This window comes from Polypterus senegalus, chromosome 11 (genome assembly GCF_016835505.1).
Source record: "Polypterus senegalus isolate Bchr_013 chromosome 11, ASM1683550v1, whole genome shotgun sequence".
Taxonomy (NCBI): Eukaryota; Metazoa; Chordata; class Cladistia; order Polypteriformes; family Polypteridae; genus Polypterus; species Polypterus senegalus.
The window spans coordinates 97,376,757-97,401,527 of record NC_053164.1 but is presented as its reverse complement, the minus strand read 5'-3'; the positions used below and the strand labels follow the sequence as shown (position 1 = coordinate 97,401,527).

The 24,771-nt window shown below is 37.3% G+C and overlaps 1 protein-coding gene across 1 annotated transcript in view; it reads left to right on the top strand.

Moving 5' to 3' along the window:
• The window catches only part of LOC120539338 (sodium/calcium exchanger 1-like), a 595,338-nt gene that overhangs the window by 141,049 nt on the left and 429,518 nt on the right, over positions 1-24,771 (top strand). The window contains exon 3 of the mRNA XM_039769325.1: positions 5,536-7,354. Coding sequence (XP_039625259.1) covers positions 5,571-7,354 — 1,784 coding nt within the window. The 5' untranslated portion in view covers positions 5,536-5,570. The remainder of the gene's footprint in view (positions 1-5,535; positions 7,355-24,771) is intronic.

Sequence of the window (24,771 nt, the reverse complement as noted above, 5' to 3'; positions counted from 1 at the left end):
CTCTTTTCTCAGTACTTGGCTGCGATTCCAGCCTGGAGTCTTCTTGGGTGTGACTCGTCAGGCTTCACACATCGCAATTTGGGATTTTCTGCCAATTTTCTCTGCAGATTCTCTGAAGCTCTGTTAGGTTGGAATGAGGCCATGAGTGGAGAGCTGTTTTCAGTTTTCTCCAGAGATGTTCAGCAGGCTCTATAAACACACTCTTTTGGATTCTGTGTCAGTGTATTAAAATGGACTAACTATGGCGTTTTTCACCCCATCGCTTCAAGCCATGTCCAGATTTACGGGAAACGATGTAAATCACATTATTCAAACATTGTGTAAAATGTCAGGAGCTAAAAAGGAGAAGGGCTTGAAACTAATGTATATGTTTCAAGCTACATCCACAATTACCAAGATAAGATCCGGACATTTTAAAAACATGAAATCTATTAACTTAGCAGGGACAAATATGTTATTACATTAGGCTTCTTTAAAAAAACAATTTCAATAATTGTTTATTAAACTTTATTCAGGGACAGGTGAATATGTATGTAAGCTGCAATGGCGCTGGAGAAATTATATCAGTCAGGGATGAGTCACCAAAAAAATGAGCTGGCATTACATCATCAATAGGAGGAGCACCTACAAAAATGGCAGTTCTGCACAGTTGCACACAACTAGTGCATCAAAATGCAAGCAATCCTTTTAAGGATAGTGAGCCACTTCAAAGAGCCAGGTAAAGAGATGAGAATCCATCCATTGTGGCACTTGATGCTACAATAAATAACAACATGAGTTTGCTGGACATCTTACTTTGTAAAAAAGTGAATGTGTCTGTCTGAGCCATTAAAACGGTCAATGCCAAACCACTGCTTCATTGTAAGGGTCTCAGTTTGTTTTCTTAACTAGAGGATCTCCTCTCTGAGAGACATGTTTCCATCAAGTGCCAGGTCAACAACTGCTGGATCTAGAGTTAAAGTGTGGTTTTGGTCCTCAAGGATTTTATCCTACTCCTCCTCACCGTTGTGTCATCCTCTGTCAGCCACTTTCTCCTCACCCAATCCCCCTGCTCTTGAAAGTGGAATGGAAAATAAGTTCCTCTCAAGCAACACAGGAATCGTTCCCTTCTTTAACAGTCGCCACCCTGTCTCAGATCCTGGCTTGCGAAAATCCTATTTTTTACAATGCCGGCTACAAATTCAGGTATGGGAACTAACTGTAATGCTCTCTCGCTGGACATCAACGATCCATTTAGATAATGTTTATTCATCAGAGGGAAATGTATGAAAACAAAGTACCTTGTTCTACTTACTGGAAGCTCGATATACAATTACACCACAATGTTCAGCTTTAGAGTTATATGTATGCTGAAACTTGAACTTTTTCTCTGACATTCTTGCCATTAAACAAAGATTAGAATTGCAGTATGGACAACAGAAGTGACTGAGGTGGCTGAGATTTCCCTGGAAGTACGTCAACACTTGGACCAACTTTTCAAATCGAGGCTCTGACTTGGGCCATTCATAGACATTCAGAGTTGTCACTAAGCCTCTGCTGTATTTTCTTTGTTTTGTGCTTAAGGCCATTGTCCTGTTGGAAGGCAAACTTTAAGCACAGATTGAAGACCAGATTGTTCTGAAATAGGCTGACATTAAGGATATCTCTACTTTGATCCATTAAGCTTTCCCTCAACCCTGACTAGTCTCCGAGTCCCTGCTGCTGAAAAACAACCCCACAGCATGATGCTGCCACTACCACGCTTCACCTTTGAAATGGTATTGCACACATGATGAGCAGTGCCTGGTTTCCTTCAGACATAATGCTTACAATTCACACCAAATAGTTCAGGCCCTTCTCCTGTGATTTTCCAGTTTGTCTGGGCGGCCAGCACTAGGAAGAGTTATGGTTATTTCAGACTTTTTCTGTGTAAAACTTATGGAGGCCATTGTGAACTTGGAACCCTTCAATGCTGATGATTTTTTTGTTGCGTTCCCCAGATCTGTGCTTTGACAGAATCTTGTCTCTAAGCTCCAAAGACAATTTTCTAGACCTCATGGTATGGTTTTGGCTCTGACACACATTACCAGCTGTGGGACCTTTTCTTGAATGGTGTGTGCCCTTCCTAATCATGTACAATCAATTGAAATGACCACAGGTGAACTTCAAACAAAGTCTAGAATCACCTCAGTGGTGTGACATTGCAGTATTGACCCCATTCATTTTAACACCCACTGCACACCCAACCTACCTGGAAAGGGGTCTCTCTTTGAACTGCCTTTCCCAAGGTTTCTTCCATTTTTTCCCTACTGGGTTTTTTTTGGGAGTTTTTTCTTGTCTTTTTAGAGAGTCAAGGCTGGGGGGCTGTCAAGAGGCAGGGCCAGTTAAAGCCCATTGCTGCACCCCTTTGTGTGATTTTGGGCTATACAAAAAATAAATTGTATTGTATTGTATTGATCAATAGAAATGGATGCACCAGATCCAAATTTCAAGTGTCATAACAAAGGGTCTGAACACTTCTGTCAATGGGATATTTATTTTTATATATAAATATATATATATTTATTTTTTACATTTTTTATAAATTTGACAAACAAAATCCTGTTTTTCATATGTCATTCTAGTGTACTGAGTATTTATTGATGAGGGAATAAATTAATTTAACCAATTTTAGCGTAAGGCTGTGACAGAAAATGTGAAAAAAGTGCAAGGCTCAGAATACTTTCTGAATGCAGCGTAACTACATTGACTGTTCAAAATCCATCAGGATAGGTTATGAATTATGCAATGAATAACCTCACAAATGGAATGATTTATGATCTTTAATGATGAAAATGTTTTGCTGTAAGTCAGTCTTTTCTCTATATTATCTAAAATAGATGAATATTAGCTATACATATTTTAGACAATGCAATCTCTGTGATGAATTATGCGTCGCTTTATTTCAAATAATGATTGATACTCAAATGCCACCTCATCTGGTCATAATTACAAGCCTTCATCTTTTACTGATTTCAGTTTCCCATGCTTTAGAAGGTGTGTCTATATTATAAATGCAGTGCTGTTTCCTGGTCTATGTGAAGCTTTGAATTTAGCATTCTAAGATGCTGCATGTTGTCCTCCCGGGCGTCCCAGCTGGGCTCCACCCTCAGCCGCATGCCACACTATAGACAGCTGGTGCTTTTCAATGTTCTGCCCCAGCTTTTGACACAACACCATCACACATGCTACATTCCATATCCTAAAGGTTAGCTCCCATTGCCAAAGTCCAGCATGCCTAAATGTTGCCTGTCATCTTACTTTTATTGCACCCAACTCTCATTCTTCGCCTTATGGGTGATGAGTCAACTTGTCTCAGTTTCTCAAGGCTGAGCCTGACTGAGTTACTGTACATGGGTCATCCAGACACCTAGCTCTTATCAATATACTCCACTCATATGCCTGGTTCCAAAAGTGGGTCCCAGTATTCCTGTTCTGGGAAAGGTTTTCTTTGATATTTTTGAGACCACCATGAGGGTCACGTTCCTTTTCTGACTCCGCCTCTTAGACAAGTTTTCCATGGTTAACCTTGTCAGGAACACACATTTCCAGGCAACATACAGTATCTTTATAGATCATTAAGGAACAGAATCCTCCACCATGTCAAGATCACAATGCTAACAAGGACTATCTCATGCTACATGCATATAAAATATAAAGATTTACAGTATATTTACATAGATGCTTCATTTGAAAATAAAAATTAGACTTTTAAAATCCACAAATATAAATTACAAGTAACGGCGCACTACACAATAACGTGCAGTGAATACACTTGACTTGAGCATTCATAGTTTTTATACTCTCTATGTACGTTTAGCATTCGTTTTCTCAGAAGTTGATGTACTTGCTGCTTCCTGAGCAGCTCTTCTTTTCTCTACCCTAGCGGCCCACTTCTTCTCTTCTTTCATTGGCATCTTTTTTGCGTTAAAACTGATTAAGTCAGTGTTTGTGTTGCAATTACTTAGTATGTTTTCCTTAATTTTCACTTAAGCTGGCACTGAAGTCTTCAATCTGCCTCAAGAATGATTTAAGATATGAAGAGGTAGAGGAAGTAACAACAAAGACGGAAGGAATGAGAACGGCACCCATACGCTTGTGCCGCATGGCCGCCCTGCTGCCCGCTGCCCGCTGCCGAGAGTTGATTCTACAATAAAATAAAATAAAAATAAAAAGAGGAATAACCTTGGAGGTCAATCATCACCCCAAAGCGGATAGTAGATGTCACATAGTATATGTGTACAAAATTTCAGGTCAATAGGTCAAACGGTTTGTGAGCTACAAGTGAATTAAAATCCTGGACAGACAAACGTATGGCCCAGTAGCGTATTATATATAAAGATAAATTGAATACCCACAAATTTCAATTGGAATAAGTGGATACATAAGATAGATAGAGTGTGATTATATTAGGATAAAAAGAGCAGGTAGTGGAGAAGAGAAAACAAACTTCCACCATGAACAAATTCTAACTGCAATTGTCAGCAGGCTATCAAGTCCCTTACTGGTTACTCCGCCAATACAGCATTCTTACTATTTCAAATCAAAGCTTTTCATCCATCTTTCTGAACCAACCTATTCCATTCATAGATTCAGAGCCTGTTCAAGCACTACTGGATACAAAACAGTAACTAAGTTTGCTTAGAATGCAAGTTCATCACAGGGTGTGCTTACACACAATCTGTTGGGCTGGTTTAAAGCTGTCAGTTGACCTAACATTTATGCCTTTGGACTGTAGTAGGAAACTATAGGAAAAACTCCATGCAGCTGAAGATTGGACCAGGAATTTAATCCTTTCCCCTGGAGCCATGAGCCTCTGTGTCTCCATATCACTCTAGCATTATTTCAGTGTCCCTAAGCTAATTAAGCACAAACAAAAGCACATATTTTTTGCACTTGATGAATATAATAGTATCTGCTCCTGTCTTTTAAAGGTTTGCCAAGTAATGCGAGACCTGCTGATAAGCCCATTCATTATATCTTGTTTTGTGTATGTTTTTATTATACCGGCTGCCACACAATAGGGAGATGAAAATCAGCTTGGCTTTATTACTCATTCAACTCCTTGAATCACAAGAAGAAAAAAGATGTCAGGCAGACATTAACATTTATATTCTATTACTGTTGCCTGCTGTATGGATCAGTCTTGCCAACAATAGTCATGTATCGAAGCCATTTAACTGTCTGACACTTAGTTGGCCTTTTTTCCGCTAATTGAAAACCTTGTTGTCTTTTTGTGCACTCGGTCAATCTGACGTTATTTTGTCACTTTTGACAGGTGCTAGAATGTGGCCCCTGGATGATCATGTAACTGATGTTTATGTTGTTGTCTTTGTGTGCATTTAGGCATTGCTAACCTTCCGATTTCCAGTTGCTTTATATTCTACTCTATGCATCCTGTTTTTGAAACTGTGGTTTATGTGTTCTTAATATTACTTGAATAGTGTACAGTTCATGTGGCAGAATAAGTTTGCATATTTCCAGACAAGGTTAATTGTTTGTTTTGTTCTCTTTCAGGTGTAAAAGAGAGATCTATTGCCAGTTCTACCAACATGATAACAACTACTCGTCACGTCTGGCCCACCTTGGGTTTCAGGTGCCTAGTTCTCGTTGCTACATTAATCTTCCACATCCAGCTATCAAATGCAAGTGAAACTGAAATGCCACCTGATAAGTCTGCTGTCAATGGTACCTGCTCAGGAAGTAATGGATGTGCCGAGGGAGTGGTTCTTCCTGTCTGGAACCCCCAAGATCCCTCAGTTGGAGACAAAGTTGCCAGAGCAATTGTATACTTTGTAGCCCTGATTTATATGTTTCTGGGAATGTCCATCATCGCAGATCGCTTCATGTCATCCATAGAGGTAATCACTTCCCAGGAGAAGGAGATCACTATTAAAAAGCCAAATGGTGAAACTACAACAACAACAGTTAGAATCTGGAATGAGACTGTGTCCAATCTGACTCTCATGGCACTGGGATCATCTGCTCCAGAGATCTTACTTTCTGTGATTGAGGTATGCGGACATCAGTTTCAGGCAGGGGATATGGGCCCTAGCACCATTGTTGGTAGCGCGGCTTTCAACATGTTTGTGATTATTGCCCTTTGCGTCTATGTAGTCCCGGATGGGGAAACAAGGAAGATCAAGCACTTGAGGGTCTTTTTCGTCACAGCAGCTTGGAGCATCTTTGCCTATATTTGGCTCTACCTTATTCTGTCTGTGTTCTCTCCTGGAGTTGTGGACGTGTGGGAGGCAGTCCTAACTTTCATGTTTTTTCCACTTTGTGTCATCCAAGCTTGGATTGCTGACCGTAGGCTGCTTTTCTATAAATATGTCCACAAAAGGTATAGGGCAGATAAGCACAGGGGTATAATAATTGAGACCGAAGGGGATGGTCCTTTTACCAAAATGGATATTGAAATGGATGGCCAAGTAGTCAATTCACATAAGGAAGTCCTAGATGGAATGCTAAGCCTGGCAGATGATAACAATAAGATTCAAGAGGAAGAAGCTCGTAGGGATATGGCCAGAACATTAAAAGAGCTCAAGCAGAAACATCCAGACAAAGACATGGAACAACTGATTGAAATGGCCAATTATCACGTTCTTGTCCAGCAGCAGAAAAGCCGAGCTTTTTATAGGATTCAAGCTACCCGAATGATGATTGGTGCTGGGAATATCCTGAAGAAGCATGCTGCAGACCAAGCTCGGAAGGTGATCAGCTGCCATGAAGCTCGCTCAGAGGAGGATGACCAAACCATCAAAATCTTATTTGAGCCATCTCACTACCAATGCTTCGAGAACTGTGGCTCTCTGGTGCTTACAGTGGTGAGAAGAGGTGGAGATCCCAACTGCACTGTGAAAGTTGATTTTAAAACTGAAGATGGCACAGCCAATGCTGGCTCTGATTATGAATTTGCAGAGGGCACGCTTGTCTTTAAAGCTGGTGAGACTCACAAAGAAGTAACAGTAGGCATCATAGATGATGACATATTTGAAGAAGATGAATATTTTTATGTCAACCTGAGTAATGTCAGGGTTACTTATGCAGAAGGAGGATTGGAATCCAGTGATTCCCCTCCAAAAGCTAGCCTTGGCACTGACCACACAGCCACAGTGACCATATTTGATGATGACCATGCAGGAATATTCACATTTGAAAGTAACAGCACTCGTGTGAGCGAAAGTATTGGGATTATGCAGGTGAAAGTCCAGCGGACCTCTGGAGCTCGAGGGACTGTTATTGTACCATACAAGACAATTGAAGGTACAGCCAAAGCCGGTGAAGATTATGAAGAGGTAGCTGGAAAGCTGGAGTTCCAGAATGATGAAACAATGTGAGTACACCTTAAAATCTTGCTGTGTTTTGTTTAGTGTCAGATGACAAAAATTTCCTGATGCTTTTTATTCCTTTCTTTGTGAATTATTATTACATTGCAAGAAACTATGGTGTAAACTAAATACATTTTAACAGAGTTCAATGGACATATCTGTTGTATTGCCACAAAAGCATCTTCCTGCATTTTAGAGGAGTTCCATTACCTTATTAAGTATGAACGATCAGACTCTAAGAGAAATCTTGATCTTGGTTGCAATGGTGTCAAAAGCAAGGATGGTTATTACCAAGGATAATGAATTTAAGTTGGTGAGTGTTAAAAGGTGGCTTCCCTATCAACAAAAGTTATACTAGCTTCCCAAGTTATTAAATACTGTATCAACTTTTTAGATGTCTTCTTTGAGGGAAAGTCGAGGCCACAACCTCGCGGTTCAATCTCAGGTTTTGGATACGCTATGACAGGCTTGAAGAATAAGCCTGCTCTTAATTACATTCATTTCAATTTGGGAGATGCAGTTCACCAAGGATAATCAACTTAAACTAGCATGAATTTAATGTTGGCTTATGTGTGGGAGTACTGAGTTATAGGGAATTCCTTATCCCCACTGATTAAGTGCATCTATATGCCTCATATTTAATAAATCATTTTTAAGGCAACTGGTTTGGTTTTTCTGTTCTACAATAGGGTTGAGGTTGCAAGAGCCAGATTTCAAACTTCGTTTAGGAATAAGATGCTATAGGTGATTCTGATTTTAAATATAATAGTGTCAGGAATATGAATGACTTTTACCAGGGATGATGAATTTAAGATAGTGAGTATGACACTGAAATGAAATGCAAGTCTGTTGAGATGCAGTGAAGGTATCTTCCCAAATAATGAAAAGGATTCTATCTAAAGAATTAAGCATTTTTAGGTAAATTTCTAAGGTTCTTAGACCTCAAAGGTCATGGTTCAATCCATGGATTGAGCTTTGTTTCGTGTCTGCTGCACATCTACAGCTAGAGGAAAGGCCATAACAGGGTCTAAGGGTGAACCCTATCCTGATAGCAAAAATTTTAAAGATGTAGTTATTTTAAGCAGGGGAGATAGTAAACCTTATTTGATGTTTGAGGGTATTTCAGTGGCCCTGGCCTTACAGACAACAGCAACACTAGATACCTTTACTATTTCTCAGTTCAGTTTGTTACACTGCTGGTCCCCATGGTGTGTGGGCTATTGGGAATATGGGAATGCATAGTCCAAGAATGGATGCAATGAAGCAAACCTGATCTAATTTAAAATGGTCTGATATTCCAGAATGACCATTGGCAAAAACAGCTAATTCAAATGGTGGCTCAGTGATAGCACCACCTACAATGGTAACAGTGATGCTACCTGCCTGAGCTATAGAAGAACTTCTTTAGCTTACATGAGGACCAATGTGTTCAATATCAGGTGGATGGATGATGATCCATGGCAAGTGCTAATAGCAATTCTGTCTTGGTTAATGTAATTATTTCTCTTTTGAACTGGATGAACTGTAGTAAATACACACAGCAGATGTCATAACAAGCTGGCCCAGCATGTCATCTATGGCTAAGTGTCATCTTGAATGTGCCAGAATGTTTGCACAAGTAATGATTAAATTACAGTAAACTAAACAAATGAATGATTTTTTCATTACCTCTGTATGTGGTCTGAAAATCCCTGTGTCTTTTTAAATTAAAAAAAAACAAGGGATCATATTTGCAGATCTCTCTGCTTAGCATTGTAAAAAAGAAAATTAAATAATAGCTCATGCAATTCTGAAAATGTGACATACTCTAAATTTTCACCTTTATGTCGAAAATGTTGCTTTTGACAAATGTTCTCCATTGGAATAGCATAATAATTTCTAGAAGTCCAAAGAATACAAAAATATGCCTGTTACACAAAAAGGCAGGGGAAAAAAGTAGTAAACCCCATTGCCTATCTGGGCTTTCCTTTATAGGCATCGAGCTTTGTTGATCAAGTTGAGCTGCGTGTACTGACCTGTTTGCAAAACATAACTCCAATCTCCTACCATTTCTCTCTGTTTTGGACTCTTAGTCCTGGCTTCTTTTCCTTCAGCCATCTAAACCCCAAATCACCTTTTGACTGTAGACTCAAAGGGATCTCTGCCATGAGAGAGCTTCCTGGCGACAGTAACCTGTAACTACTTCCACAAGTGGAACTAGGCTTTGAAGTCTCAGTGGACTAAACCACAGGACCACCTTTAGATCAATACACCACTGAACCTCTCTTAAAAAGACAGGTCTCTTATGCAGGTTACAGTCTGCTTCCCTTAGAAGGGCACATGGCTCCACTCAGGAATGATTGGACAGAAAAAAATGGGCTCCAGCCTGTCCTCTCTGTCCCTTAGATTAAAAAATTTGTAATGTTTCCATTTTCAAGTTAGGAAAATGTGCTGCTGTCTGTTTCCTCTTGTCAGGATTTTGCTAGGGTCGCATTACTGGTTTTAGATTTATTGGCAGCTTTTCTTTTGTTTCATTCTAATTTGATAATCATTTGTTTTTAATTAATTGAATTCCTCCTTTAGTTATTATTATTAATTTTGGGAAGGCAGGCCTCCCAATTACTCAAGTGTGCTGCCATTACAGTGGTTATCTGAGACAGCCTTATAATATAGTCAACTATTATTATTTTTCCAAGGTATTTATTTTTCATGTATACAAATATAACTGACCTTTGGTTTTTCTCTGTATTTTTTAGACATATTTTGCTTTTGTGGTTAAGCGCTTTACTGTTTCTCACAATGCTTAGAACTCTTCATCTATCAGTAGGGTTTAAGTCATATTTTTTAGAAAGAAAGTTTGGAATTTGATTTGTTTGGGCCTTTTCATTATTGTTTGGATAATTTCTTGTGCTAAATATTAGTCAATTTATTATTGTTGTATTGGGATTGTCCCTTTGTATAACTGTTAAATGTTGGGGATTTGGATTTATTTTCTTGAAAACTGAAAACATAAATAATAGACCATTTTGCTTTCCTGACTTTCATTTCATAATTGTTTTAAAATATCATTATTTGGCATTATGTTGTTCTTTATATTTTTAACAAGTATTTTCTATTGCAAGAGCAGTTCTGTCTAATATTTGGTAAACCTTCTTTACTTTCTCAAAACGATTCCTTATGTTTTCTTCCATTTTTATTTTTACTCTAAACTTAGTATTTTCTATTTGTCTTCCTCACTCCGTTGGTTATCTTCTGGTGTTTTGTTATTCTTCTAATAAGTAATTTAGTTAATAAGTTAATTTTAAATAACTTCCCAAGACCCCGTCTAGACTAATGTGTTTTCATTTAAAAACACATACATTTGTCTCTGTTTTCGCTGTTCACCTACTATACCCCATTGTTTTCGACTTCTGAAAATGAAGACTTTTAAAAACGCTTTCCAGTGCCACATACTTCTGAAAACATAGTGGCAGCGCTTTGATGTGAATGGGTACAAACGCGTTTTTTTTTCTAAAAATGTAGTTGTGCTCTTATTGGTTTGTGCTTATTTTGTGGCCCTTACCTGATTGGATCCTGCTCAGTCTAATGGCTTATTGCTTAACTGGTCACCCTTTACCTTTCCAACATGGCGGGTATAAAAGAGTTGCTTTCCATGGTGCTTGTTGTGCTGCTTACCTGTATTCATCTAAATTGCACTTTGTAAAGTTTAAATGCTGCATACATGCACAAAAAGAAAATTACTTTGTAGCTCCTACACTGTCTGGTGGTATTACAGTTGTAGTAAAAAATTCAGAGCCCTGTGAAAATCAGATTGTAAATAACTCAAGACAGCCTCTAATCAATATTTATTACTTAACCTTAATCTGTGCAGTACGGATGAGCAAAAAATTAATAATAAGGTGATTAAAAAAGTGTATGGGTGTAGAGTGCCGTTGAGCCCACAATATTACAGGGCAGAGAGAGAGAGAAAGACGTGAGAGCACAATGCAGTAAAGCGAATATATAGACGCATGCATGCACTTATTTATTTCCTCTATTTAGTTAGTTTCACAAATATTCTTTGTGTAAGAATTGCTCTGGGCTGCTTATAATTAGTCATCTTGCGACTGAACACAGAGCTAAATACTTTTTTTTAACTTATTTGGTTTTATTTAATAAAATGACCATCGCTAGCTCTGAAGACTGTTACTTTCAACTGTAATCAGTGCATTAATGTATCACAGGAGCAATTTGCTGTGGCTCATTAAAGAATGCCTTTTTTTTTCTTTCTATTTCTATGCTGTGAATCAGAGTCCTGCCTATGCTCATAATTTTGAAAGCACATAAAACACACAGGGATCTGATTTTAATAGGGCTCTGGATTTTTCACTACATAGTCTCTTCTTAGAGCTTGCATGCATGCACAGTGTAGGTGAGAGTTACCGTCATATGTGTTTTTGGGCTTTGCAGTATAACCAGGAATAAATTTGTAAATGATGTGAAAACTACAGTTTGAACATAGATCGTTTTTGTTTAAAAACAAAAATGAAAACATGGTAATGTGGTTGTAGCTTAAGATTATTATCTCAGTTTTCAGCCCTTCATTCTGCCAGCCATTCATAACACCCTTCTTCTGTTCCCATGGTTGCAGATCTAAGCTGCTCCCCTCCTTTCACTATCTCAACATTAATTAAAGGGGAGACTGTGGACAAGGTGGAGCATTAGACATATCACTGATAACCGGCTAAACTTTGATCTTAACACAGAAAGGACACATAAGAATTGGCTATTTCTTCCTTAGGAAACAACTGTTTTAAAGTGGGCAAAACAATAATGACATTTTTTTATAAGTCCTTTATGAAATCTAATGTCACATTTGCTTTTATATGTTGGTGTGGCAACCTCAGCATTAAGAAAACAAAGCATCCTAACATTATTGTTAAAATTAACAGTAAAATTATTGGTTTGCTGTGGTGGGTTGGCACCCTGCCCAGGATTGGTTCCTGCCTTGTGCCCTGTGTTGGCTGGGATTGGCTCCAGCAGACCCCCGTGACCCTGTTGGAAAATGGATAGATGGATTATTGGTTTGTCACTGACCTCTGTCACTGAACTGCATTATAAACAAGTTAGAAAGAAGGCCGACTTATTTATGTCAAACAGTAGCCATCGCCTTTCTTTAAATTCCATCTGTTGCCATCAGAGTACAGATTTACATTTCCTAGTGTAATTATTCCTATAAGTATTTTGAATTCTCTTGTAGGGATGCTGCTAAATGCATAATTCCAAATGATTATTTTATGTACTGTTAAAGATGACTATTCTTCTTTGTCCAAATATTATATACTGAAATGGACCAACTGGCTTCGCAGCCGGCATAGACTCCTTTCCTTTACCTGGCCAGTATGCCAACATAATGAATGGTAAAGAAGGAAAGTGCAACAGGACCGGTATTCCAGCAGCTGTAGATGGGAATCACATTACCCTGCTGGATAACCACTATGCAGAAAGTATAAAATAGATGGAGCATCCTGACCAGGATAAGTAATGGACCCTTTCCTGATCTGCAGACCAAACATATGGGATAATGGGAGACTGCCTCTCACACACAGGTTGATCCCACGTACCCTAGGTGGGAGCATCCCTTATGGCAAACACCGTTTCCACAAGGCAACATGGAAGCGGTGGTCTCATAAAGCTGCCCTGTTAGGTTCAATGGAGGCTGCCAGGGAGAGCTGTTGGAAAATAAGGGCTCATGCTCTGCTTGACCTGGAAATGTTTCCAGAGATAAGTGTTTGGCACAAGAAGTACTTCTGAGTTGGGGCTTAAAAGGAAGCCTTCCACTTCACTAAAAGAGTTGGAGTCGTGAGAGGAGGTGGACAATGCTTGCCTGGGAGGAGCAGAGGAGAAAAGAAGGAGAATTATATTGCTGTGCTGACAGCATGGAAAGGAATCCTGTTAAAAGTATTTTGTAAAATAAAAATACTAGTGTTGAACCAAAACTTGTGTCTGTGGAGTTGTGTCTTGGGTGTGGGGTCCTGCAGTAGTCCCCATTGTTCACAACATGATAACACTGGTTGTCAATTGTTATACCTTTGCTTTATTTTATTGTATCTGTGTAACAATGGCTCTTTTTTACATTCCTGCTACAAAGAAATGTCTCTCTGGGATAATAAAGTCTACCTAACCTAACCATCAGAGGAGAGTCTGTCATTCCAGCTAGCGTCTAGGTCGCCTGCCTTCCTTCCAGCATTACAAAGGAAAAGTGTATGTCTCCATTGAGACTACAACTCTCTCTCTTTTTTGCACTTCTTTTTATAGTTAACCAGATACCAATAGAGCCCTGATGTTCTATCCTTAATATATTTATCATTTTATGTATTTACTTTGATTTATTGAACTTTTTATTATATTACTAACGAGAGAACAAATAAAAATGTTTCAGCATGCTCATTACATGGAATAAATATAGAACTTTTACTGAAAAATAGTCATTCAATTAGAATCTGACAGTCCATGATCTACCATCTGTTTATAGTCCAGTATGGACCATTCTTGGGTAATTACCTTTGATATTTCAGTAGAATGGTAGACAACATATGTGACAAAAAGTGGAAAGAAGAAGGTTGTGACGTTTAGGAGTGTGAACATGTGGCCGTGTGTCTAATTGAGCCTTATGTTGCCGGTTTTGCAACCATTGCTGCTGGGGTTGGTTCAAGCCATGCGACCTCGCCTTGGATTTTGAGACTAACTGACTGTCTGACTTGTAGCATGAGGAGTAATTGCTTAAATACAGATAATAAAGTCTACGTAACCTAACCTAACCTATCCATCTGAGGAGGGTCAGTTGTTCCAGTCAGTTTCTAAGTTGCCTTTCAGCATTACAAAGGAATAATATATGTCTTCATCAGGGCTACAACTCTCTCTTTTTTGCACTATTTGCTTGATCAATGCCCATCTGTTTGAAACTAGGTTATCTAGCACATGTTCCAGTCTTATGACTTGTGCATAAGTCCTCACTGCTGGTCTTGGTCTTGTTCTCTGTCTTTTTTTTCTCTCATTGTTATGCTGTTGTATGTCTCACAATGTTTTGTCCTTTGTGCACACCGCCATTGCATTTACCAAATGATATGCTGTATGTAGTACATGAACATTTCATTTTCTCTGAAAAATGAAACACTAGAAGGCCTCATCATCAAAAATATGGCAGAAAGACATCACTTTATGTGTGCATATGAAAACAGCAACAGGGTGTTAGAATCATCATTTTTGGCTTTCTTGTAAACTTCACTATTTCAATATGGTCACAAGTGGCCCATTTTTCTTTCTCCTTTGGCAATGAACTTATTTAGCAAAACACTGACTGCTTTGATCTGGCCATGTATCTGTAGCCCTTCTGGCTGTGACTTAGTCCAAGAGAGAAGACATCTGCTAAGTGATCAAATGGTTATGGTGACAAAGATGTTTTTCTTAAACACTAAACATAGCCTATACAAAAAACAGTCATTTTACTATGTAACAGTGAGATGCATTTCAATTACTGCTTTGGCTGAGATCACACAGAGCTCTTGTATGAGCAGTTTTTAATGTAATGTGTGCTTATCACCTGCTGCTGTTGTCAAGTGAGCCCAAGGTCAGCAACACCTGGAGATTGGCCTTCCCTTTCTTTGTATAAATTTAATGGAAATGTTTTGGTTATCCTCTACAATAGTAAATCTTGTTTACATTTTACTCTTAGTTTACTTTCTATCATCTGTGTTAAACCTTTTAGTAGTCAAACATAATACCTTTGCTTGTTTGTTAGCATGACTGAACAAAATGATCCTGCCCAGGTTTGCTTGAAAAGAAAAAAGATTATTTCAGGAAAAAAACATAGCCTGCTGTTTCCAACTCCTGTGCTAGATCTGCTGTTTGACTGACATGGATGGAAAACAGAAAAGTTATTAAAAGCTGTGCACTGTATAATATTGCAAGTGAGGGCTAAAGAGACATTAGGGAAGTCCTGTATTATTCTTTCAACGTTCAGTGTACAGTAAGCTGTATTCGAAATTAGCCAGATTATCAAAGGCATTATTACTAAAAATTACAGATCTTATTTTCATTTTACTGTGGGTAGGGAGGGAAGAAGAAATATTTAAATCTCCCACTTTCTTTTAGTGTTGAGCTTTGTATGGTTAACCAGATCACAATTCAACCATTTTATTCTATGCATAACGTATTTGTCATTGTATCTATTTATGTTGTACTGGCAACGAGAGAACAAATCAAAATTTAACATGCTGTACTCATTACATGGATCAAATATGGAACCTTTACTAAAAAGCAATTAGTCATTCCATGTGGTTGGTGTCAAGAAATTAGAATCTGACAGTCCATGATTTACCATCTGTGTATTGTCCAGTATGGACCATTCTTGGGTATTTACCTTTGACCTTTCAGTAGAATGGTAAGCAACATATGTGAAAAAAAGACAGATGAAGAAGATTGTGATGTTTAAGAGTGTGGATTGTGTAAGTTGTTCTTACATTTCCGGCTTTGTGCCCAATGCTGCCAGGGTTGTTTCAAGCCCTTGCAACCTTGGATTAAGAGGGTTTGAAACTGACTAACTGTCTGACTTGTAGCATAAGGAGTAATTGCTTAAATAAAGCAAAGGTGAAAGTTTAAATGTTAAATGGAAAGCTTGTAGTTAGCATAGCTACTGGAAAAAATAGAAAAAATGACAACAATGAATCAGGAGACACTGAGGTTCCTGGTATGGTGAAAGTTCAGTTGGTAGCAGTGATCTGGGCACCCAGTGCTGGTCAAAGCCCATGGTGCCTCTCAGTGTCCAGAGCATGCACCACTTCAGCAACATAAACAGCGTACATACCAACAACTTCATGGAGCATGTGCCCTTTTATTTTCCTATTTTTTTTTTGGTTTGGGCACCTCCATGCCATACCCAGCAAGATGCTGCCACTAACAAAATCCATACCTAAATCCACCACTGTGGGCATCAATATATGAATGTAGACAAATAGCATTAAAAGTCTAAAAAAACGGCAAAAGTGATCTTCAAGTGCATTTTGGTGTCAGTGTTGTTGACAAATAAATGAGATACTGTACAATGGACATTCAGACATGATGAAATTGCAGACTCCTGTGGATATACACAATAATAGATGATGTAAACCTTTACCTCAAAGATATAAAAATTTGTTGTATATCTTTTGAAGTATATTTATTAAAAGTTGCAAGTTCAGATTTTTTCTAGTATAAGTCTTGGATATTTTCAGTTACTACACATTGGTTGCTAATATTGAAAGCTGAAGAACTGAAGGTTAGCATTCTGCATTTAGCAGATACATTTAAGGTATGTTGCAAAACTGAGATTTAAGATTATGAGTGTTTGTCTTAACAATGCAATTTAGAATAACAGTTTTAAGCAAAATAAGTATAATAGTTGAAGTTAGCCTAATTCAGGATGACAAAGTGAGAGGAACTGCGTAAGCAGATAGAAATGAAGTTACACGGAGGAGCATGAGGAGAGACATGTCAATCAAGAAGGGAGTGAAATGGATCCTAGAAATGAAGAGAAGCCAGTGGAAAGTGAAGCAGAGCACTACTGCGCATGTAGAGAGTGACAGCAACAATAAACCATGTAGGTGGAAGTGCTCTAGATGAACTGCAGCATACAGGTAATGGATAAAGAAATCATCTCTGGTAGGGCTTAAAGAGAACATGAATATGAGCAAAAAGTTAATTGACTCAGGAAGTGATAGACATGTTTAACAGGTCAAATCATCTAGTAACACAATAAGGCACATGACAGTAAGTGAAGGTGAGTGGGTATGACTGTCTAGATTGTTTACTCCATGGAGATACTATAAGTACAAGCTATTAGATCCTGAAAAAGAATATTTCTGAAGTGTTGCTTGTTCATTGATGAGCTGATCGTTGAGTGCAAATTTCAGATTGGGATAAAACCTGCAGCCAGGAAGTGGGAAGCAAAAGGTCTGGACGAATATAGAAGTTATCAGAGTAGGTATGTACAAGTGAAAAGTGGAAACAGAAGATACCTGAGACAAACCTATTTAGACTTAAGAGTGGAGAGGTATGCCTTTTAAATTAGCAGTTCAACACAGGACCCAAGATTCTGAGTCCATGGAGTGAAGAGGGAAGAATGAAGTGATTCTTCACCTCAAAATAAGCATGAAGGTTAAGGACAGAGGAAGAAGAAGCAATTTGAGCACAGGCAACAGGATCTGTTACTGAAACCAGAGAAGATTCAACAGGAATGAAATGTTCTTTAACCAAACTTTATTCATTTATAAGGTGATTATCTTCCCTCAACTGACAGATTGATATTCCTAATAAGGTGTAAATGAAAATCATTCAAGGTATATATTTTGAGTAAAGGATTATTCAGTGGTGAATAGAACAGTTATTATGCAGTTATTATCCGTTAAATCTAACCAATACCATGGAATCTGAAAATAATGGAAAAGCATAATAGTGTAATACATGACGGCTCTCAAATTTGGTTCCCGAGTCCCCTGGGAGTTACTAATTACTGTTGCCATTAGTTTCTTAATTTCATAATTTTAAACACACTCTGTGCTTAATCAAGCTTGTTTTTTCAATATACACTTTGTTCTGGAAATTCAGAAAATTTAATTTGGACAAGAGTGTGTTAGTGCAGCTTGATTGTTATGGTATGGCTATCTTATTTTTCTAAATGATTATATCAGGCTACCATTTAATGATGAACACTTAAACTGCAGTTGCAAATGTCAGCGCATGAGAGGCTCGTCTGTTGCAGATAGCATCTGCCTTCCAGTCTGAAACCCATTCACCCCTGCCCTACTCTATACCACTTGAAGTGAATACTTCTTATTCCCATATGGCAGTCAGGAACAGACTTTAGTCATCATGAAGTGATCACTATGAAGCTATTGTCTATCACATATAGTAGTAAATTGGTCTTTGTAGTTTGTCTTTCTTTTAGTTTTATAGATGTTTATCATGAACATGTTTTGCAGTAAGCTAAGCACATACAAACAAGATTGTATGATAAACTAAGAATAATCATTTATTTGATTTGTATTCATTCATATGCTTAATTACAATGATTAAATTAAATCCTGAATAAGGCACATTACCTGCATTGTGAGTGCGCGTTAGTTACAGCACTACAGCCATGTGGCGCGATTCCTGGGGGTGATCCGGCTTGCAGGATCCTCATTGTTGAGGACCCAAGTGGCTGGACCAGGCCAAGGGGATGGCCATGTAACACCTGGCTGTGGCAGAAAGAGTGTCATTTCTGGAGGGTGGGACTGGGGGGTTTCCAACCGGGATCCCGAGCTGTTTTGTCGTGTGGTGGGTGCGGCATGCTCCCCAAGCTGACCTGACCAACATTACAATGTATTTACAATGTAAGCTGTTATCTTGTTTGTCTTTGCTCCTGCAACTCAAAATCTTCTGACATGCCCGCCATAAAGGTCAGCCTTTCAAAATTTTTGTCCTAGTTTGTCTTCTTGGATATTAGTCATATGTTTATATGAAAGATAAAATCCTTTTAAAAGAATATGGATGATCACAGTTTTTTGGCACATTGCTCACATTGTTCATCCACTAATTTCTATGTTTTTATCCTTGCAGTATGCAAGGGATATTTATTTGAACTGGAGCACTGCCATTTTTATATGTACTTGGCACTTTCCTTATAAAGAAAAAGAAAGTGCTGAAAATATTAAATATTTTAGTATATAAACAACAAAAGAAATAAAATGAAAAACAAAAACAAAGAATGCTAAAATCTCTGAAATAAGTTAATGTGGATTATATATTTCTCTATTATAAAAGAAAATCTTGAGATGAGACTATTGCCAAGAGAGTTTTTCAAGTCCCGCCTTCCTCTCAACCATTTCCAACCATGGCCAAGGTTCTCTCACCTCTAATTCACGTGAAGGCTTTTGTTAGACACAGTTCCTGCGCTCTCAGGTCTTGTAAATTTTTACGTTTTCCTCACTTTAAGTTCCTAATAAAAAAAGACTTATTATGTCCAAATCTTATTGAAGAACTTCATCCCGAAGGGTTGTCAACAGAAGAAATGAGTAAACGAGTAATCTTAGCACCAGGAAACGATGAAGTCAAACGAATTAAAGTGAAAATTGCCGATCGGTTACATGGCAATGACATGTAAAATTTTCACAGGTGTCAAGAAAGGTAATGTAGTACATCTTCCGTGGATAACATTATACACCAAAGGAGATCTTGATATACCATTCGTATTAAAACGTTTACAGTTTCCCTTTTCAGTAGCTTGTGGTATGACAATTAACAAATCACAGGGACAAACATTCGAAGAAGTCGGTTTATTTATTAGAGAGAAAGAAACAATATGCACTCATGGGCAGTTAAACGTTCCGTTATCACGATGTAAGTCCAAACACGGAATCAAAATTCAATGCGATATTGACAAAAAGTTAATTAAAAAAATAGTTTTTACTGAAGTTTTACAGTAAAAGTGTAAATTTAAAAAGTATCTCCATGTTAATTTCAAAGCAAAGCAGAATGAAAACCTATAATGCAACGAATACCTCTAACGCAACATGAAACATAATTTTCTTTCAATTTATTAAGTTTTACTATTTTTTACCATGGTTAATTACTCGCTGTAAACTAGTAAGTTCTATTATGCATATGTAACAATTTCCATGAAAATAACAATACAGTATGTCTAAATTGTACATCCTCTACCCCATACGCAAGTGGCAGATCTGCAAAGTGGCTAGCATGTAGCACCCACCCTGGGGTTGGAGAGCGAAGCGAGCTGAGGGCCTAGTCTGTCAAAAAACAGAAAAAAGTAATACAAAATGCACTAATTAAGTTAAATCCCTTAGTATTTCTGATTTAGCTTAAATTTCAGCTTTTTATGGTTGGACAGTGAGTAATGTATACCACATTACAAAATTTAGAATAATTCTAAAATTCTGAAAAAATCCCCAAATCATTACACTTTCTTTTTCTTTCCACTGGTTTGTTTATTTTTCATAATTTTTGTGGATTTATTATGAATTTCTTATTTCATTAGATGTCATTTCCTGTTTATTTATTTTTTTTATTTTATTTAGCTTTTTACTATCAAATCTTTGTTTAAAAATTATTACTTATTTTATAATTCATCTCAGGTATAATTATATAGAGGATATAAACTTTTTGTATTATGATTAGCATTTTTCTTTAATTTCCTGATGTGTGTTGTGGCTATTTATGCATGTAGCTTGAGGATTTTTAACATAAGGATTTTAAATTTGACTTTAGTTTGTTTCCAGAAGTTGACGTTAAAAAGTTAAATTATTTTACAGTATATTATATGATGTAATTTTGTTTGATTATGGTCTCCATCATTTTAGAATGATCACTTCACAGTTACCAAGAATGACTTGGGGATGCAGAGCATTTGACATCACCAGAGCAGCTGTATAAAGGTTGTGCATGCATTTCTGGATGATTCATAATTAAGAGTAAAAACTTTTGTATTAGCATGTGATTCTTTGTGGGTTTTTGGCTGGTTATGTGAATACATTTTGGTATAAGACTTTCGATTTTTGCTTAGTATTTTGAACTTAACTACAGAACAGTTTTGACTGTTTGGTAACAACTTTGGCTGTATTATTTGACTTCCTCTCATCTTCTGATAATTGCCATTTAAAAATCTCTTCAGTGTCATTTCATTTTCTGGTTTTGTTTTTACCAGTCTCTGTGGGTGATCCTTAGTAAAACCTATGCAATACTGTATTTTCATTTGTCAGCAGATGACATTGACATGAATGCCTACGACTCGACTTGGTAATCGATGTCACCACTATATCCAATACCACCTAACCCAGTCTGCCACCATCACAAGTGCAGCAGCCCTTCTACTGATCTTAAACACATTTCACACAAACAAAGCAGAACTAAATAAATACATTTAGTTAGATGGTGCACGACAGAGACGTAGAAAACTGGGATTAATTAAATATTTTTCTCCTGTTTATTCTTGTATTGCCTTTTATTCTTCTGTGTCACATATCTGATAACATTGGTCACTGAAATTATACCCATGATCAGCACCTTTTCCCATATCTTTATTTTCACTTAAATTAGGGTCTTCTTGCAGAAACAGAATCTTCTTTAGAGTCTGCAGCCAGAATTACTCGTACTGACTGCATTCACTGTTCACTTTTCTCTGACATCATCATATCGCTGCTGCTTAAATGTAATATATTACACTGTACATTTCTTCATTTTTTTGTCATTTTTAAAACAAGAAAAGCTCAGGTCTTCTCATACACTGTTGGGAAACCTCAGTGGCTCACTTGCTGAAGATCTCTCCAAGACAAAATACCATTTTGAAAGTGACCCACTTCTATATGTATGCTGTTCTTTTGCAAGGTCCTTTCTTTTTAATAACAGGAGATTAGCCATTGATATTCTTTCCAACTTCAGAACTTTTTAAATAATAATTATGATCATATACATTTTTGAGAGTTCATAGGACTTTATATATGGCCATCACAATGCAAGATGCTGATATTAACTGCTGAAAAAAGATCAGTTTGCTTTCAGTCACATGTTATGGTGTCAAGTTTCCAGGCCCATTCTAGCTTATCAGACATCCAAGATCAAAAATAATTATTTATTTATTGTTACATTGTTTTAAACCTGATGTCCTTTCAATGGCAATGCAGTATTTTTAAAACATAGTAGAGTCAGGGTTATTCATCTTCTACTACTTCTGTTTTGTACATTTTTTCTCTGCTACCCCAGAGATCCTGTATCCTGGGTCCAGACCTTGCAATCAGCCAGAGTATTCATGCTCTTCTCCTGCTGTGTCTGCATGGGTTTTCCTCTGAGTACTCTGCTTTCCTCCCAGATGCCCAAAGATGTTGGGTTGGTTGTTGATTACATCAACTGGACGGTGCTTCATTGCATGTTCACTGTAACGGCATATATTACATCTAAATCTATAAAAGAGGTGCAAATAATTTGATGTGAAGTTTAACATGCTTCTGTGAGGAGGAGTTCCTTCTTGTCACTGTTTTGAAGTGGCCCGATAAATTTCAGTCAAATGGCAGTGTGAAGAACAGTAACATTGAGACAGAGAGTTGTATGAACATCAGAGAATAGCCAAGTTTGAGACAAACTGTACACATTCAGACCGATCGATGTCAGTTGCTAGCATTAAATATCTCAGACTGAACAGTTCATCAGGATTTTTCCTGTCAACATATACAATGAAAATAGTGCATATATTTTCAGGAAAAATTCAGCTACTTATTTTACTTAGTTTATTGAACAGTTAAAGAAAACTGTGGTATGTTGAACTGTTTGAAATACTGTTATATTGTATGAAAATATGAAAAAAAATGTACATCAAGTACATCGCTTATCTGGTGCCATGAATCAAGTAAGTTAAGTGATTATTCATACAGTCTTTTTCAAAATCATCATATCCTTGCACCACACCACAAAAATGACTTTCTCTGAGCTGTACTAAAGCTTACAGCAAGTATTTACATATCCTTCAAAGGAAACAAAACATGTGCTGTTTTTTATTATGTGGCCATTGTTAGTTTTCTATTTATAGCTCTGGTATCATTATGATAACTATCCTCTTCTTGGGTCCCTGTATTGTATTGATTTTCTAATTTGAGTCCTCAGACTAAAAGGTTTATGAAGTCCTGTTCTATAGTGAAGATCATGCCAAGATGATTTACCAGTACCGAACCATAGTATAACAATTCACGTCAGGATCACATAGTGAGGCAGAGAGGGAAACTCAGTTTGCAGTCTTTTGGTTTGCAGTCCAACATCTTAGCCATCAAGCCAGACCATCTGAAAAACACCTAATGTACTGCATCCATGTGTAAATCTTATAGGTGTCTATTTTTCTCATGTGCAATTTATTTTAGCCCATTTAATTATTTTTTGGACAGACACAAATGTCTAACCAGTGATGAACACAAGATCAGTGCATCCAGAAACAAGTGTGTCTGTTTCTATCTTAAGCCACAAAATATAACAGCCTCTCTGACTGAAATTGCTTTGCTTTTGATGAATTGTAAATGTATGTTTTTATGGGAGGATGGAAGACTAAATTTATTGTCTGTTTCACTGCATTTACCCTCCTGTTTTATATTTATTTCTGCCAGAGTCACAGCCTGAATGTGGATTTCGTTATTTATTTTATATTGTACATCATTCTAGGTGCAATATAACTATTTAAAAACTGATGGCAAATTCTGTTGTTTAATTTTGTGAGTTTAAGAATAGACTGGCAGGCCAGCTAAAGTGTGGCTTGTTATGTTGTCTGAACCCGGACGCTCTTTCTGTTCACACGGGCAGGGCAATGAAGCATCAGTTGAAAGTTGAGGTTCAGGCTTCTTCTCATGTAGTTCTTTCAGATATGTACAGTAAATATACCTTTTTTATTTTTCCGGTTTCAAATTTGAAGTCCTTGATATCTAGATAAGAACATGGATTAAGTTACTCCATTCCCTATGAAAGGAAGTTCTACAACAGTTGTATAAGTTTTGTTTTTAATCATTTACAGTTGGCATGTTTGGTTTACCAAGCTTTTCATGAATTTGGCTTAATGGATTAAATTACTGGTTTTTTTTTTTCATTTGTCGTTTCATGAATTTTATGTCCTAGGCCGTCAACACTTAATAGTATATGGGTGCTGCATGCCTGACCTATAATCAATCAGTCCAAGCAACCATTTCCTGGCTCAGTTATTTAGAGTCACAGGGAGGCACAGCCTGTCCTGGCAGCAGCAGGCACAGAACTGGAACCATTTCAAAAGTGATACATGGAAGTGCTTAAACACAGTTGTATACACATTCACAGCAAAGTGATTTTGAGTAGTCAGTCAATTTAACAAATTCGATTTGGGCTGCAGAAGAAGGTCAAACTTTGCAGAGGAAGCCAACATATGCAAAGACAGAACATGCAATCTACCCATACATTCATTAGTATCATAATCGAGTGTTAACTGAACAGAGGAAACTAAAGATCAAAAAGTACATCTATCGATGAATCTGTGTTTTGTGTTGCACCTTTTATGTATTGTAAACTCTTTTGCAAAGAAGAGTTACAATATGAGATGAATGAAACAAAATTCACAAAATAGTTTAAAAAATGCTATCATGTTGTTTTGATTCTGTTTAAGGTTTTGTTGAAAGGGTGAAGGGGCGCTGTGTGTGTTCTTTTTTTTTTGGTCCCTCTTGTTATTTATTTCTTGGCACTATATCATTTTATAAATATATAAAAAAATATAAAAAGTATAAAATGCTAAGTATTGAAATTGTTACATATTTCCTAATATGTTGTTTTGTTGTGTAAAAGTGTTCACTAAAGGTACTTTAAACTATAAGGTTCTTTTTATATTAAGTTAATCCTGGAAATGGCTAAATTATTCACCTTGATTTACACGTAC